At 41.9% G+C, this 13,993-nt stretch overlaps 1 protein-coding gene across 1 annotated transcript in view; it reads right to left on the bottom strand.

Moving 5' to 3' along the window:
* RBMS3 (RNA binding motif single stranded interacting protein 3) overlaps window positions 1–11,285 on the bottom strand; it is a 439,534-nt gene extending 428,249 nt beyond the window's left edge. The window contains exon 1 of the mRNA XM_066571247.1: window positions 10,733–11,285. Coding sequence (XP_066427344.1) covers window positions 10,733–10,807 — 75 coding nt within the window. The 5' untranslated portion in view covers window positions 10,808–11,285. The remainder of the gene's footprint in view (window positions 1–10,732) is intronic.
* Window positions 11,286–13,993: the final 2,708 nt, after the last annotated feature.

Here is a 13,993-nt window from a genome sequence, read left to right as displayed (position 1 = left end):
CTTGATAATCCAGTACAGGCTTCTGAGGTCATTATTTGCATGCAGCCATTGCACGAACAAATAAGGTGTTTAAGGCACCTCTCAGAATGGGCTATGAAGATTAGTTAATGTTTATACAGCCCACTGAAAATTGAAATCACTGCTACATGCTAAGTATTACCATCACCAGGGATCCATTTAAGTCAAAGCAAGGCAGACAGTGAAGGAAACAAAACTTATTTTTTCTGTCCAGCACAATTACTGCCAGGCTTATGCATGCTAAAAACACCCAATAACCCATCTAACACAGTAAATTAATGTTTATGCTATTAAGTTTAGACAATCTTAAGCTGAAAGCTTTTCAAACTAGAGGAAATTGCATGTTGCACAGGGACAACTGTATACAATTACAGTGATTTCATAAAATGGCAGAGATATAAAGCAGAAACTGAGTGGCCGGCAAGGCTTCTAAATCACACAGATAACAAGTATTTCCTGGTGGGCCAGGAGTCTACATCTTTCTCACAGCTGTTCCTAGAGACAGGGATTATATCCATAATCTCAAAATTCAAGACAACTCAATGCATTGCACACCTGTATCTGTGAGGCAATGGCAGACACATCATTGATCAGCGTGTACTATTATTGTCATCGTGGAGTCACCATACATCAGCCAGTTTTATTATTGTCCCATCTTGCACCACCAGCTGACACTCACAGTAAAAGCAACATTAAGAAGGACATGGAAATATTTGGACCAACCCATGAGTTTCTTTAGGAGGCAAAAGCTCCAAAGAGACACAAAGAGCACAAACATGAAATGCAATGAGTGCGATGCTCCCCCAGGCAGAAAGTTCCCAGCTGCTTTGCTAAAGGCCACAGCAATATGCCTGCTTTATGCTTGTTTTCATGAAGAATTGTTTAACAGTACACTTAGTGCAGCTCCACATTGACACAGTAAACGTCATCTTAATACAGCCTAGGTAAAGCTTTCAACTTACCAAGTCCTGCTGCACGCTTTGTCAAACATCTGAAGGACTGCAGTGCCTCTGACTTTTTTCTGATGTCTTGCAGGTATAGAGTGGTATTAAAGGTAGTTTTCATGAATGCAAAACCAGGCAGAGGCTTTTCTAAGAGCTATCAGTCCTATTTTTTACCTTATCCATTGTACTGTTCACAGCACATTTTTATCACCAGTCTCCCTTCCACTAAACAATTCCAGAAGTGTCATTTGCACACCAAACGAGTGTATATTGCACCATTCAGTTACATGTGGCAGATTATCAGGTTGTGTATAGCAGCTAAGCAGAACATTGACAGCTGTGTAGACACATCTCAGCTGATACTAAAAGAAATCTTGTCGGCAGTTCTGATCTTAAAGTAAATACACAGAAAAACTTAGTTCCAATTAGGCTGAGGCTGATACAATTTTCTGGAATGAACACTAAATGAATGTGGCCGATAACACCATCTTTGCAAAATATCTTGTTTGGTTTGTCTTTACAGGATTACATTTTCAAGATAAAAATGGCCTGACTTAAAAGCGATACGTCCCTGCTGTCTGTGTTCACAAAAATTTGAATTTTGTATTTTAAGCTGTGTGTTACGCTTCGTTAATATGAAATCGCCACCCTGCATCACTGACATGCTAGCCAAGCTCCAAGTGACCTAATTCATTTTTAATATTTCATAGTTTGTTAAAAGCTGTAACAAGAGATCACTAACACGGCTCTGACACTCCCTGTCGTGAATCAAAAGATGTAGGGAAAAGGTCATGTACTTACTAACTGGCACCAAACCAAATTCATCACTACAAAATGAGAGAACAGAAATGAAGACTGCATTTCCCATTATGCTTCTCTCTTTGTAAGAGTATCCATCAACTTGCACGACTCCAAAAGCAGAATTTATTTATATGCATGTCCCCCAATAAAAGGTCAGAGAGAAGTGAGAAAGAGAAGAAATAAGGATTGTGCCTTTGTCTAAGCAAGTAGTTCCTTCTCTTTAAAGCATACTCAGCAGCAACAGCCTTTGAAGACCAAAAGAAGAAACAATTCCCAACCACATAAAGAAACTAACAAGTCCCTTATATGGCTAAGAATTGCAATGCCATTTTTTTTCACAGAAAAATCAGAGCAAGAGGGGAAAATAGAGCAAGCTTTAAACAGGCAGCTCCCTGAGCATCGGGGAATTCACACAAGCACATCATTCCAGCTTTAAGAACTGCCAAACACTTTCTTCTTTAAAGGGAAGGAGGACATTACACCAGGTGAGTCCCTGAAATCCAGATTTTAACTCTCCTGTTGTAACTATGGATACCTAGCTTTAAAAACCTTTTGTGATGTAGCGGTACACCAGGCTCCCTTATTTCATCCTCTGGTGAAACGCCTCCATCTGAAGTTCCCCAATGTCCCCTTCATCTCACAAGTCACCAATGCAGCACTGCAAGGTTTTGCCAGCTCTGGGACTGCACATCCAAACCAGCTCTCTGCCCTATCCACTGCATCTTCAGTCTGCCTTTCACCCTCCCATAACCCTGGCACAAATGTGGCCAGATGCTCAACAGGGAAGGCAACCAGACTGCATCAGATGTTGTTCCAAATAACCAGAGTCTCTCACAGGCAAGACACACGAATGAGACTTGATGGCTGATCCAGCCCTGCTGTCTCCCACCGGCAGGAGGAAAGGTCAGGCTCCTGCACAGCATCCAGGCTGAACTCTGAATGGCTCAGCCTGGCTGGTCTCTAAATATAGCTGGGCAGAGGAAGGGCTGTGAAAGTGGGTAGGGAAGGGAGTGGAACAGAAGCCAAATGAGCAATCAGTTAAATACAACAATACCATGTTGGTCCACCAGTAAGACTTTCCCTCTCTACTATGCCACATTCTGCAGCAGAGTATTTAAGCACAGCTTCAGGATTAAGTCTATGAATGCAAACTCACAGAATAAAAAAAAACCTGCTGGTTGATTTATACTTGGGGAGGGGAGAACACAAATCTGTTCAACAACTTATCTTCTTGAATGAATTTGAACCACACAGGAGTGACATCACTTCCACAACATGACAGCACATAAATCATCATCAACCACATGGTACTAAAACATGTGTCAGGAAGACACCAACAAGGAACAAAATATCAGAGTGCTTTACATTGTAAACATGCAGTCTTATGCGTCTTCTGGCTTCCTACTATGATCTACATACGTCAGGTGGTTTATTTCATTCATTTGCATCTGAATGAAGTCAATACAATTAACAGAGGAACCCTCATAGAAAATCTGTCCAAACAATTTCATCTGCATAAATATACCACAAATGAAGCACTTAAAAATGTAAATATTTACTTTTTAATAAACTATCACATTTGATACTGAAGTTAACTTTACAACAAGTAAGCAATTTATTTCCACCATGGTTGCAAGCAAGCCCAAAAACAAACAAGATAAATAAGAAAGAAAGAAGGAAGGAAGGGGGAAGAAAAGACTTTCCATCCAAAAAAGCAGGAAAAATAATCTCTTTCTCTTATTTGAAAATGTCAGACCTGAAGTCTTTCAGCTAATAAAAAACTTCTAGATTAGACTTTGCTATAAACCAACAAAATATAAAAAACCAGTATGCCTGAGGAATTCAACAGGAACTTTCAATCTGCAGCTACAGATAGGACAAGCAACCTCTGCTTAAATTCTCTATTTAGAAACACTGTATCTTCAGAAAACACCAACACGGTAAACTGATTTGTTTCAAATTTCAAAGAGGCTACACAGTATTTTTATCTTAAGAATTACATAACTAAAAGCAAATACAGTTCTCTGATACTTTTTTGTGGATTAAGCGCATTTAGCCTCTTACTGAAATTGTTAATCTTCATTATAGGCACTGGGCTCCATGTGAGACATCTCCTATGGCAATTAGACTTCCCCTCTGTATAAATCGTATCTGAACTGGCAGAGAGAGAAACAGACAGAAAGACAAAGCTTCTGGTTTATGCTGCTCATTCTCTAAAATTATAAATCACAAGAAATAATGTTAAATAATAGAAATTATAAAATAGAAATTACAAAATAGAAATAATAGAAATTATAGCCACAGCAAACACAAAATGCTGTTAAGTATTAGATGAGCTATGTCCTCAGCTCCTTGCACAAAGTAGGATCATTTTGATTTACTGTTTTTATTTCTTTTCTGACTGTTGTTTGGTTGTTTGTTTATTTGTTTTTTTAAACCTGCATATTGTTCAGCTGTCCTGGTTTTGCCATGGTGATAGGTATGTGCTTTGTGGGCCTGATGCTGTCTTGCTGAAGACAACTGAATCTTTTTAATTGATTTTTCAAAGGTAGCAGAACAGATCCCACTCACTATAACTTCTATTCAATAATATTATTGTTAAATCTCTACTTAAAATATTGGTACATCATTCTGCATCAGTAGACACCATCCTTGGGCTGATACCTGCTTGTTTAGAATAGCTCTCTTTGTAAAACTCTTTACTTCTAACCTTCCCTTTGTTACTCGATCTTGCCCATATGAGTGGGAAAGCAATTGCAAAACAGGAATACTCGGAGTATAGGCTCTGACAATATCTGAGTAAATCACTGTTCTCTGTCTCCCTTCTCGGCCCATCTGCAGTCTTTGGTATGGAACAACTATATCATAAAAGCTCTTATTCACACATGCTTTTGATATTACACTATTTAATCACATACAGCTGTAGCTGATGAGACTGTTACAAAACACAATTTTAATGCAGCACTGGAAGCAAATTCTTGAGCCATATTAACTATTTTCCTCTACATAAAATTTCTAGCACTAAAATTCTTTACTTCAAGGAAAAAAATACAATTAGACTATTTGCGTTTTTAAAAAGTCTGGTCCTCTTCCTGGACAGTCCAGAATGTCATTGTTTGCGAGCAAACTCAGTCCCTGCCTCGAGTATAGATAGTGGAAAATTTACTTCCCACCCCTAAATGAATAAATAAATAAATAAATAAATAAATAAATATTAAATTTAATTTGAAAACACTGCTTACAATTACATGCAAAGGGAATACTATACAGACTACTCACAGGAAGACCTGAAATGAACTCAGACATCCTACTTGAAATGCAGCCTTTCTTATCTGTTTTTTAATTCATGGAAATTTAAGAACTGACAGTCTGATGATTTTTACCAAGATACTTGAATTAAAGTGCAAGCATACCATCATGCTTTCTTTGAAAGGACTTCATGCATTAAAAACCAAACCAGTTCATTTCTGAACCACTGCACTTTATTTTGAAAGGGCACCTTGTAAAAGGCATTCTAAATTATAACTATTAACACACTCGCCACAGCAAGATCTTTGTAGCCTCATCTGGCAAATACTTGCAGTTTCCCTCTTTTATTACAGAAATAACATATCTGCTTGCAAAATAAATAGTCATAGAATATCATAATATGTAAGTGAAGTAGTAAAAATTTGAATGTTCTTTTTCCACAGGTTTGGTCTGGGGTTTTTTGTTTGTTGGTTTGTTTTTTGTTTTCTTTTTAATTTGGTGCTTTCATTTGTGGGTATTTGTGGATTGGTTAGTTTTTAATTTAAACAGACTTCCATTGAGGCAACATGGAAGGAAGATCAATCAAGAAATTTAACACCATTTTAACAATACATATCATCATGTCTCTTAAAACAACAAAAGTATTTTTATCCAGGAATGCAAGGACAAACAGAAAGCAAATGAGTTCATATATTCCTTCATTTTTCAGAGGAACACTTTTATCTTCCTTATTGTTTAAGCCAATTGGCAAATACTAGAGCTAGATATTAATATTACCATCAAAATCATAGCCAGGCTGAAATACTTTTAAATGGCATTTAAATGAATTTGTGTTCCTTTTGGGCAGCTCTCTGAGGCATTTAAAAGATGCTGTGACATACTGAATCAAACAGGGCTAAGTGCGAACAAACTTCATTCCTAGAAATGCATTTCTCTATTTGCAAGTGTTTGCCTTTACTTTGGCATGATCACATGGGCTCCAGCTAGACTTTTGAGCTCTGGCAGCGATCCAAGCTGCAGATGGTTGGAAATGCAGCCTGAAATCAGTGTGTGGTTGATGAATTACTCCTTACACCTGACCCCTGCTTCACACCAGGCACCAAACACAATCTGAACACTACCAGCCAGAGAAGCCCTGTCAGGCATCTCCGTATCTGGAACGCTTTCCTCAAGGCCTTCTGTACGGCCAGATGGCCAAAAGTGGGGAATGCCGTAAACCCGCTAAACAGAAACGTGAGTGGCTAAAGAGCACGGGATTGGTAGGTAAGAGGTGAAGAGAGGCAAGAGCTTTGCACCAATTCCAAATGCACACTTTCTGAAAGAGCCTGATGGAGCAAGGAGGAAGGTATGCTCATGGCACACAACTGAAGGAAGTCCTCAATTCCCTAATGCCAAAAGATGTCCTAAAAATGTAAAAAAAGGAGATAAAACACACACCTAAGTGTATGCCCATAAAATCACTACATCAAACTTAAACTCTTCTGAGTATACCTGTTTGAACTCCTGAATTTGTTTTTCACTCAGGTGGGGCATGTATCTGTCATTTCAGAAACAGGCTCATTAGGCCATCTTGCTTGCAGGTCAGTCTGCATCCCTTTCACAGCCACAGAGATGAGGTTTTATTCAGGCAGGTGTTGGGAAACCACACTTCTTCCTTTTGCACGTGTACACGCATGCATCAGGCATACAGAGATGAAGAGGTACAGAGGGTACTGTAAACACTGCCTCTCGTTTTGGGGTGTTTCTGCCATCTGACTGGGTTACAGAGTCAACACCATGAGAGTTAAACTACCAGACCCAAACCATGACTAATAAGTAGGAAATATCTGGAGAATGCATGAAAGCAAACCGCACGGAAATAGCTGCTTAACTGGCATATTTCTACCCCGAGTGCAGGTAGAGAGATCGTAAACCAAACAATTCCTGCCGACAGGTAACTGTGGCACCTCCTCCTTTCTAAAGCTGACCCCAGCAAGAGGTCTAATCATAAGCTGCAGAGGACAAAGATAAAATACATCACCTACTAAATCAAGGAGTCTCTTTCAAATATATTCAGAGTTAACATTTTTCTCCCCTTTTTCTCATTACATGATATTTCATAGTGCTTATTTTTGTTTTCTTCTGTGCTAAATGGCAAAGAGAAAAGAATTTGCTTTGGCAAGCAACAAAACAACAAAAGAAAGAAATTCAGACCATAATGCAAGATTTGGCATCATTAACATTCTACGTGACAATTTGCAACATACTCCTCTAAACCAGTTATTACACCATCAGCAAGGATGCAGCTAAGGAAATTCTCTTAACATCTCAAAATAAAATGAAAAAGTACCACAGATTCTCATCAGATATACATGAGCTGAACCACTTCACTTCCCTGCAATATTTTTTGCAACAAGAACACAAGACTATGCTTTGCTTACAGCAGTAACCAGAAACACTTACTCTGAAATAAACTCCACTCCTAGGACAATTGGACTCTCGCCATACTCTCAGCATCTGCCTAAAAAAGTTCCAAAACTGTACGTTCAAACCGAAGTTGTCAGACAGCCTCACACGAAAACAGAAATAAGGTTATGTCTTGCCTCAAACTCAGCGCTTGTCCTTAAGAGACATATTAAATTCCTTGCAATTGTCTCATAAGGACTGGCACCCTCCCCTTTTTCTCTTTTTTGGATGACAATGGCTTTTCCTAAACCTGAAATTAAAGTTTTAGCTTCAGTGGTGGCATTTGATAATGAAGGAGCACAAATAAATGGAATGAGTGCATGCTTTGTGTTCCACAAATGGCCACAAAACTCTTAAAAAGTTAAAGCAATCAGACAAACATATGGAATCCATTTTTTCTATTTATAATCCCATTACCCATATAGCTATTCATTTACACCCTTTCTGCACAACAACGTGCTAGCCACGTTAGAAGACACACACACACAGAGTCTGTAGGCTGGAATCCTGCACAGCTCCGAGCTCCCCCATGAGAGGGACGTGATGTACAGTAATGCGGTACTTCTCGAAGGAGAGCCAAGGCAACTTCACCAAACAAGCAAAGCAAAAGCAGCACTTCACCCAAACACACTGGGGAACATGAATTCCCAAACTTTGCCTGTTGAACACGCTGCCGCTCTGAATTCCAGAAGCTGTACCATGCCATAAGAAAGCCTAGAATTTCTTTCTTAATTACAAATGAATGTGCACCCCCCACCCCCAGCATGCATGACTATGAGCATAAAAACGCATTCTTTCTGTAGAGCTGAATCCAACCATGCTTGGTACAAAGAGCAGTTTTTGGAAAATAAGAAGGTGAAGTTCTCAGGCCGGCTGGAATCGTACAAAGGTTTATTTATATGTGTTGCTCCAATAGGGATGATAAAAGATACAGCTCTCCACCACAAGATTATTTGATTACCCAACTATTAGCTTTAGACATACAATGGATCTAACTGCTTTAAAACGTCCCAGCAGCTGATGGCTAGCTTTAAGGTAACAAAATCCAGATGCTGCCTGTCTGCACTACTTTAAAGTCCTATAGTCTATAGAAGAGAAATACTTGCATCTGTGTATACACACAAATATACATACATATATATATACACGCGCACGTGTATGTGTGTTTATTATTTAGAGCTTATGTATGCCCTTAACTGTGGACGAAAGAAAAGGAGAAAAAATAAAGGCATATAAAATGTATCACCAATTTGAAATTTTACCTGTCCTTACTGTAATAGTGCAAGTGTGCCAAGACTGATGCACATGACTTTTCACAGGGTTGATAATTTTATACACCAGCTATAAAAATGCATTTGTTTTTTAAAGCAAGGGGTTAAAAAAAAAGCCATGGTACAGAAAAGCTATTTTTCTACTTTAAGCCCAAATATAAGGCTAATTTTCTCAAAAAGCTTATTTTACAAAGTTTAAAAAATTAAGAAAAAAAGAAAGAAAAAGGACAACTGGCAAAATGTAAGCTACGTGAGTAAAAGGGATGGAATGTCCAATATTTCTCCTCTAATACTCGAGGCTATTGTTCTTTGAAAAAAACACTATCAATTGTTTCATGTCCTTGGCTTGCCAGGTTTTGAGGAATAGCATCACCCTGCATCCCCCAATCCCCCAAACAGTTAAAGCTATAGGCAATATTGCAGTCAAGCTAGTGACGGGCTGCTGCTGCAACAGCAACATTACACACTAAATGGTCACAAAGGTAAAATGCTATTTGGATTGACCTTGAAAGGAAGGGGTGGAGAAATTATAAATTTCACGCCAAAATACAAAATTTAAAAAAGGATGAATTTTATACCGAAAAAATATCTGCATGATGCAGTGAAAGAAACAGCAGAGCAAAAAAGTGAGAAGTAACCCTACCATGAATTACAAGGCTGTAATCATACTGAGTGCTTCTGGTGTCATCACAACTCCAACCAGCCGGAATCACAGTTTTTACAATTAGTTAATTTATATAATGCAGTAGTCGGGCTATAAACGTTAACGGGAAAGTAATTCTTATTAACAAGGAATATAACTTATCCTTTCCCAACCGCAGCCAGATCAACATGCTTCAAACCAAAAGTCTGGAGAAGTCAGCCTCCCTTGTGGCACTTCACCACACACAGTTGCGCACATCAAATGTCCCATGTGTTAAATTTGCCACAGGAGCACAATGTGTATATTTGCACGCAGTACCATAAGCACGTGTGCGTGCCCTGCCTTGGCTTTTCCCTTCTAAAGGATGTTCGGTTATTTACTGAAACTGTTAATCTGTGGCTGTGAGGTCACACTTCACCTCGTGAAGTGTGCATTTTTTCCTTTTTCTTCCCTCCAAATACAGTGTCCTAACAGGGTTTGCAAACTTTCGGTTTAGGGCTTTCTTTTGTTACTGTCCTTTGGTCACAGGAAATCTTTTCAGAGAGCAGACTATTATACAATGGCATTATAAAAATAAGGCTTTAATTAACTAACTCATGGCCAGGTAGCATAGACTTCACCCAGCCTCTCTAGGAGAGGCCGGCCTGCTTTCCAGTCTGCTGGCATTTTAAAAATTATTAAGAAAAGAAGAAAGAAAACGGAAATGTCCGTGCTTGGATATACTCTCCAAAAGTAGTTAGCCTCTTTTCCTAGACCTTTTTAAATGCAACAGAGTACAGCCATATCATCCTCAATATTTAATGAAATATTAAAACCAGTGCAATGCACTGAAACAAACTCCACCAGGTTTACAGACGGTTAGCTCCGAGCTCTCCTCCGAGCTCCACAGCATCTCCTCCTCAGCTGATTAAAAGTTTGAGTTGCCACAGACGGCTTTTCTAACAGCAAAATGCTTTTAAGCTGTGAATAAACCGTAGAGATCACTGTAAAATCCACCAAAAGTGTTTTATGTCCGATGCTGTCCAGAGCAATCTTTATCGCATGCTATAACAAACACACTACCTGCCCGCTGTTACGATAGCGTTAACCGCACTGTTCTCCCCAAACAATAAAAGGAATTAGCCGACGCCAGCAGCCCTTGGGGAAAAAAAAATAAATTAAAAGAAATAAAGAAATAAATGGGAGGGCAGACAGAACCTTCCTGCCTCTCTCACGTCTGCTTTCTGCCTACCAGCTCGGCTCTGTGTGATACCAAACCCGAGAAAGAGACAGAAAAATCGCCAAAGAGAAGAGGCGAGCCCGCAATTCGCGCGGCTCCGCTCTCCATCCCCCGCCAGGCGCCCGGCCCCGCCAGCCCTTACCTTGGTTTGGAGATAGTGGGGGTAGTAGTAGGTGTACTGAGGGTACATTGGCTGCTGGTCCAGGCGTTTGCCCATGTAGCTGGAGTCCTTCTGGCTGGTGCGGGGAACTCGTTGGCAGGGTGTAGTGCCCCAGGGCCTTTCTTCCTCTCACGCCGCTATTCCTGACAGCGCGGGCGACAGAGGAGACTGCCGAGACTTCCTCGCCGTCTACCGCGCGCTACTTCCAGCGCAGCCAAAAACGCGCCCGCACGAACATATACGTGTGTGTCTGTGTGTGTGTGCGCGGAGGGGTGTGCGCGGCTGTGGGTGCGTGCGTGGGTGGAAGCCCCGTGCCCGGGTGCCCGCGGGGAGCAGCCCGCCTCCCCCGCTGGCAGCAGCGTGCCTCCGGCGGTGCCCGCTGCCCGGCTCGGGAGGGAAGCGTCCTGCGAGAGGAGCCGGGAAGACAGTGCAACTCCAAATCTCCGCAGAGCCGCTCGCTCTCTTGCTTGCTCGCTCGCTCGCTCGCTCGCTCTCCTCGTCCTCTCCTCGGCTCGCCCCGCTCTCGAGCCCTCCCCTCTCGCTTCCCCACCCACCCCCCTTCCAACCAAATAAAAAAAAAAAAGGAAAAAAAAAGAAAAAATAAAAAGAAAAGAAAGAAAAGAAAAAAAAAAGAAAATAAAAAAAAAGGGGGGGGGGAGGGAAGAGCCTTCCCCAGCCTAGTTGCCGCTGCCTCCTTCACGGAGTGACATGGTGTTCAGGGCTCGTCCTGTCTTTCATTCAAACCCCCTCCGCGCCGCGCCGCCGGTGGGAGGGACCTCGGCGCGCCGCTCCCCCGGGAGGTCGGCGCAGGCCGCGCGGCCGCCTCCGCGCCCCCGCCCGCTCCGCGCCCGCGCCGGACCGGGCAGCTCCGGAAAGCGGCCTTGGGACTCGGGAAACGCTAACGCCGCGGGGCGGGGAGAGCAGCCCCAAAACGCGGCTTTATATATATTATTTTAATTAAATGTATATATATATGTATTTTAACAAATGGGAGGGGGAAGGTGACGGAGCCTGGTCGCCGTCCTCCCCCTTCAGAAAACTACTCCGCACCGTCATCCGGCACTTCGCGGAGAGGCGACCCCGGACCAGACATATTAAATACATACTTTGTTAAACCGCTTATATAAGACTTGGTTTATTTAAAGTTGGAACAAAATGGAGGAAGAGGGTAAAGAGGAAATTCGGCCGGCCTGACGTGCGGGTGCCTTCCCCCAGACGTGTGAAAATACCACGGTGCCACAAAAGTTACCCGCGGCTGCGTTTCCCCCGGCCGGGCTCCCCCGCACGCAGCTGCCGCAGCCCGTGCCCAGGTGAGGGCCAGGTGTGGCCCCCGCGTCCGGCCGAGAGCCCCACACCTGCCACAGATCCCAGGCGTGCAGGACCTGTGTCAGCACTGCCATCCCAAATATTTATCCTCCGAAAGACTCGAAGGAAGAGTCTGTTTTACAACAGGGCTATAAATCATCAGGAAAAAAAAGTGCGTGAATAACAAAATGTTTCCTCTTGTACACAAATCCTAGCGTTTCTCTTTTTTTTATAATAACTTATTTCTTTAACATGTCATCAGATTGCTGGGCCTTTCTACAGTGGTTTTGCCTATTTATAAATTTTTTGGGGAAAAAATATGGGGCAGCAGTTTCTTTTTGTTTTTATTTAAATCATCCATAGTATGGCAGTGGGATTGTCAGCTGCTGCATTATCAACCAAATTGCTTAAAAAAAAAAAAGGAATTATAAAAAGAATGTCTTTAAAGGGACATTTCTCAAGGCTGGTAGAGCTAAAATTAGACTTGCCAGCTGTGTTTTGGTTTGTGGGCACGTGCTTGCACATGACAGGAACATGGAAATATCACGCTTTACTCTGGCAGTTTGCTGTTCTCATAAGCAGAGGGTTTTGTTATGGATTCCCATAACTGCCCCATAGCCAGTCCAAAAGGGCAGTGCGGGAAGCCATACACAGATTTATGATACCACCTATGCACTGTGCTTTCATCACCAGGCACTCATAATCGTGGGTACTTAGGTACCAGCCCTCTGCCATGCAGTGTGGACACCATACCCTGCTCACACACCTATTTGCCTCCTGTGGCAAGAGATAAACTTTTGGAAAACGAATGCTCTGTTCCCAGAGCACTGTGCAGGCATTCAGCAGGTCCTTGCACACCTGGACGAGCCCTGTGGAGCACTACCATTGCCCCAGTTTCCAACAGACTCAGAAGAAGAGCCTGGTTGGGTAAACTATTGAGTATTTGCATTCCCTATCTTTAGTATTATCATTCCAACCTGGCCTGGACCATGTGGTCCCTCTTCTGAGACTCCCTCTTTTTCATTCATCTTCTCTTCTGAGAAGTGAATTTAGAAAAAAGATAAGAATGGGAGGAGAAGCCTGCAATGCCCGCCTCCCAACCCCACGGTTTATATCACTGCTCAGCTTTAAATACGCTGCCTCTCATTGTAGTGCATGATACTCTTGCTTACACTTTCTTCTTCCCCCCGCCCGGCTTTCCCTGAGGGTGAAATAGACTTTTTGAGGGTTGGGATCTGCAGAAGTGAACAGTGATTACTTGACTGTATGTGATACTTTGAGCCGAGACAACTTTCAGATTGTTCTTTCAACTGCCAGAATTAAGTTGTTGTGTTTCTCTCCTCACCTTCTCAATTTTCCCTCAGGATATTAACGCAGTTTTTCTTGCTAAGCGGTTCGCTTGTAGACGTGGATGTAACCAGATTTGGGAGAAGAAAGAACCTATGTGCACAGGGTGAAATAAAAGATAAATACTAAGGGAAGTAGAAAACTCTGCATTAGGACCAAGAAAGATACATGAACATGCAAGGTTTTCCATGGTCATTAATTAAAATCTGGGAAGGGCTGTTTTGTCTACATCATCTGATTACTGTGGGTATTTTAAATCATGCCATAAAATTCCAACCGAAGATTTCCACACACTTCCCCATCAAATGCACTGGCTAGTAGCTCCAGCAGTTCTAGCAACTGAGAAAAGGTGGGAAGCTACAGGAAAACTGGGACTATTATCTGACTGGGGAACAGCTCCATCTTTCATCTGCTCTCTCTCAGCAAAAATCTTCAATATGCAGATGCTTTGGATTTCCCTTTTCACCTGTAATCCTGACCAGGTGCTGAGCAGCCTCTGCTGTTCGCTCTGAGTGCTCAGCATCTTGCATGATTGAGCCTTCAGAGATGCAAGACAGAGTGGAGGCAGCAGAAATAGGAATTCAATATAAA

The sequence above is a fragment of the Molothrus aeneus genome, chromosome 1 (assembly GCF_037042795.1).
Source record: "Molothrus aeneus isolate 106 chromosome 1, BPBGC_Maene_1.0, whole genome shotgun sequence".
In the NCBI taxonomy this organism is placed as follows: domain Eukaryota; kingdom Metazoa; phylum Chordata; class Aves; order Passeriformes; family Icteridae; genus Molothrus; species Molothrus aeneus.
This window is presented reverse-complemented; position numbering and strand designations above follow the sequence as displayed.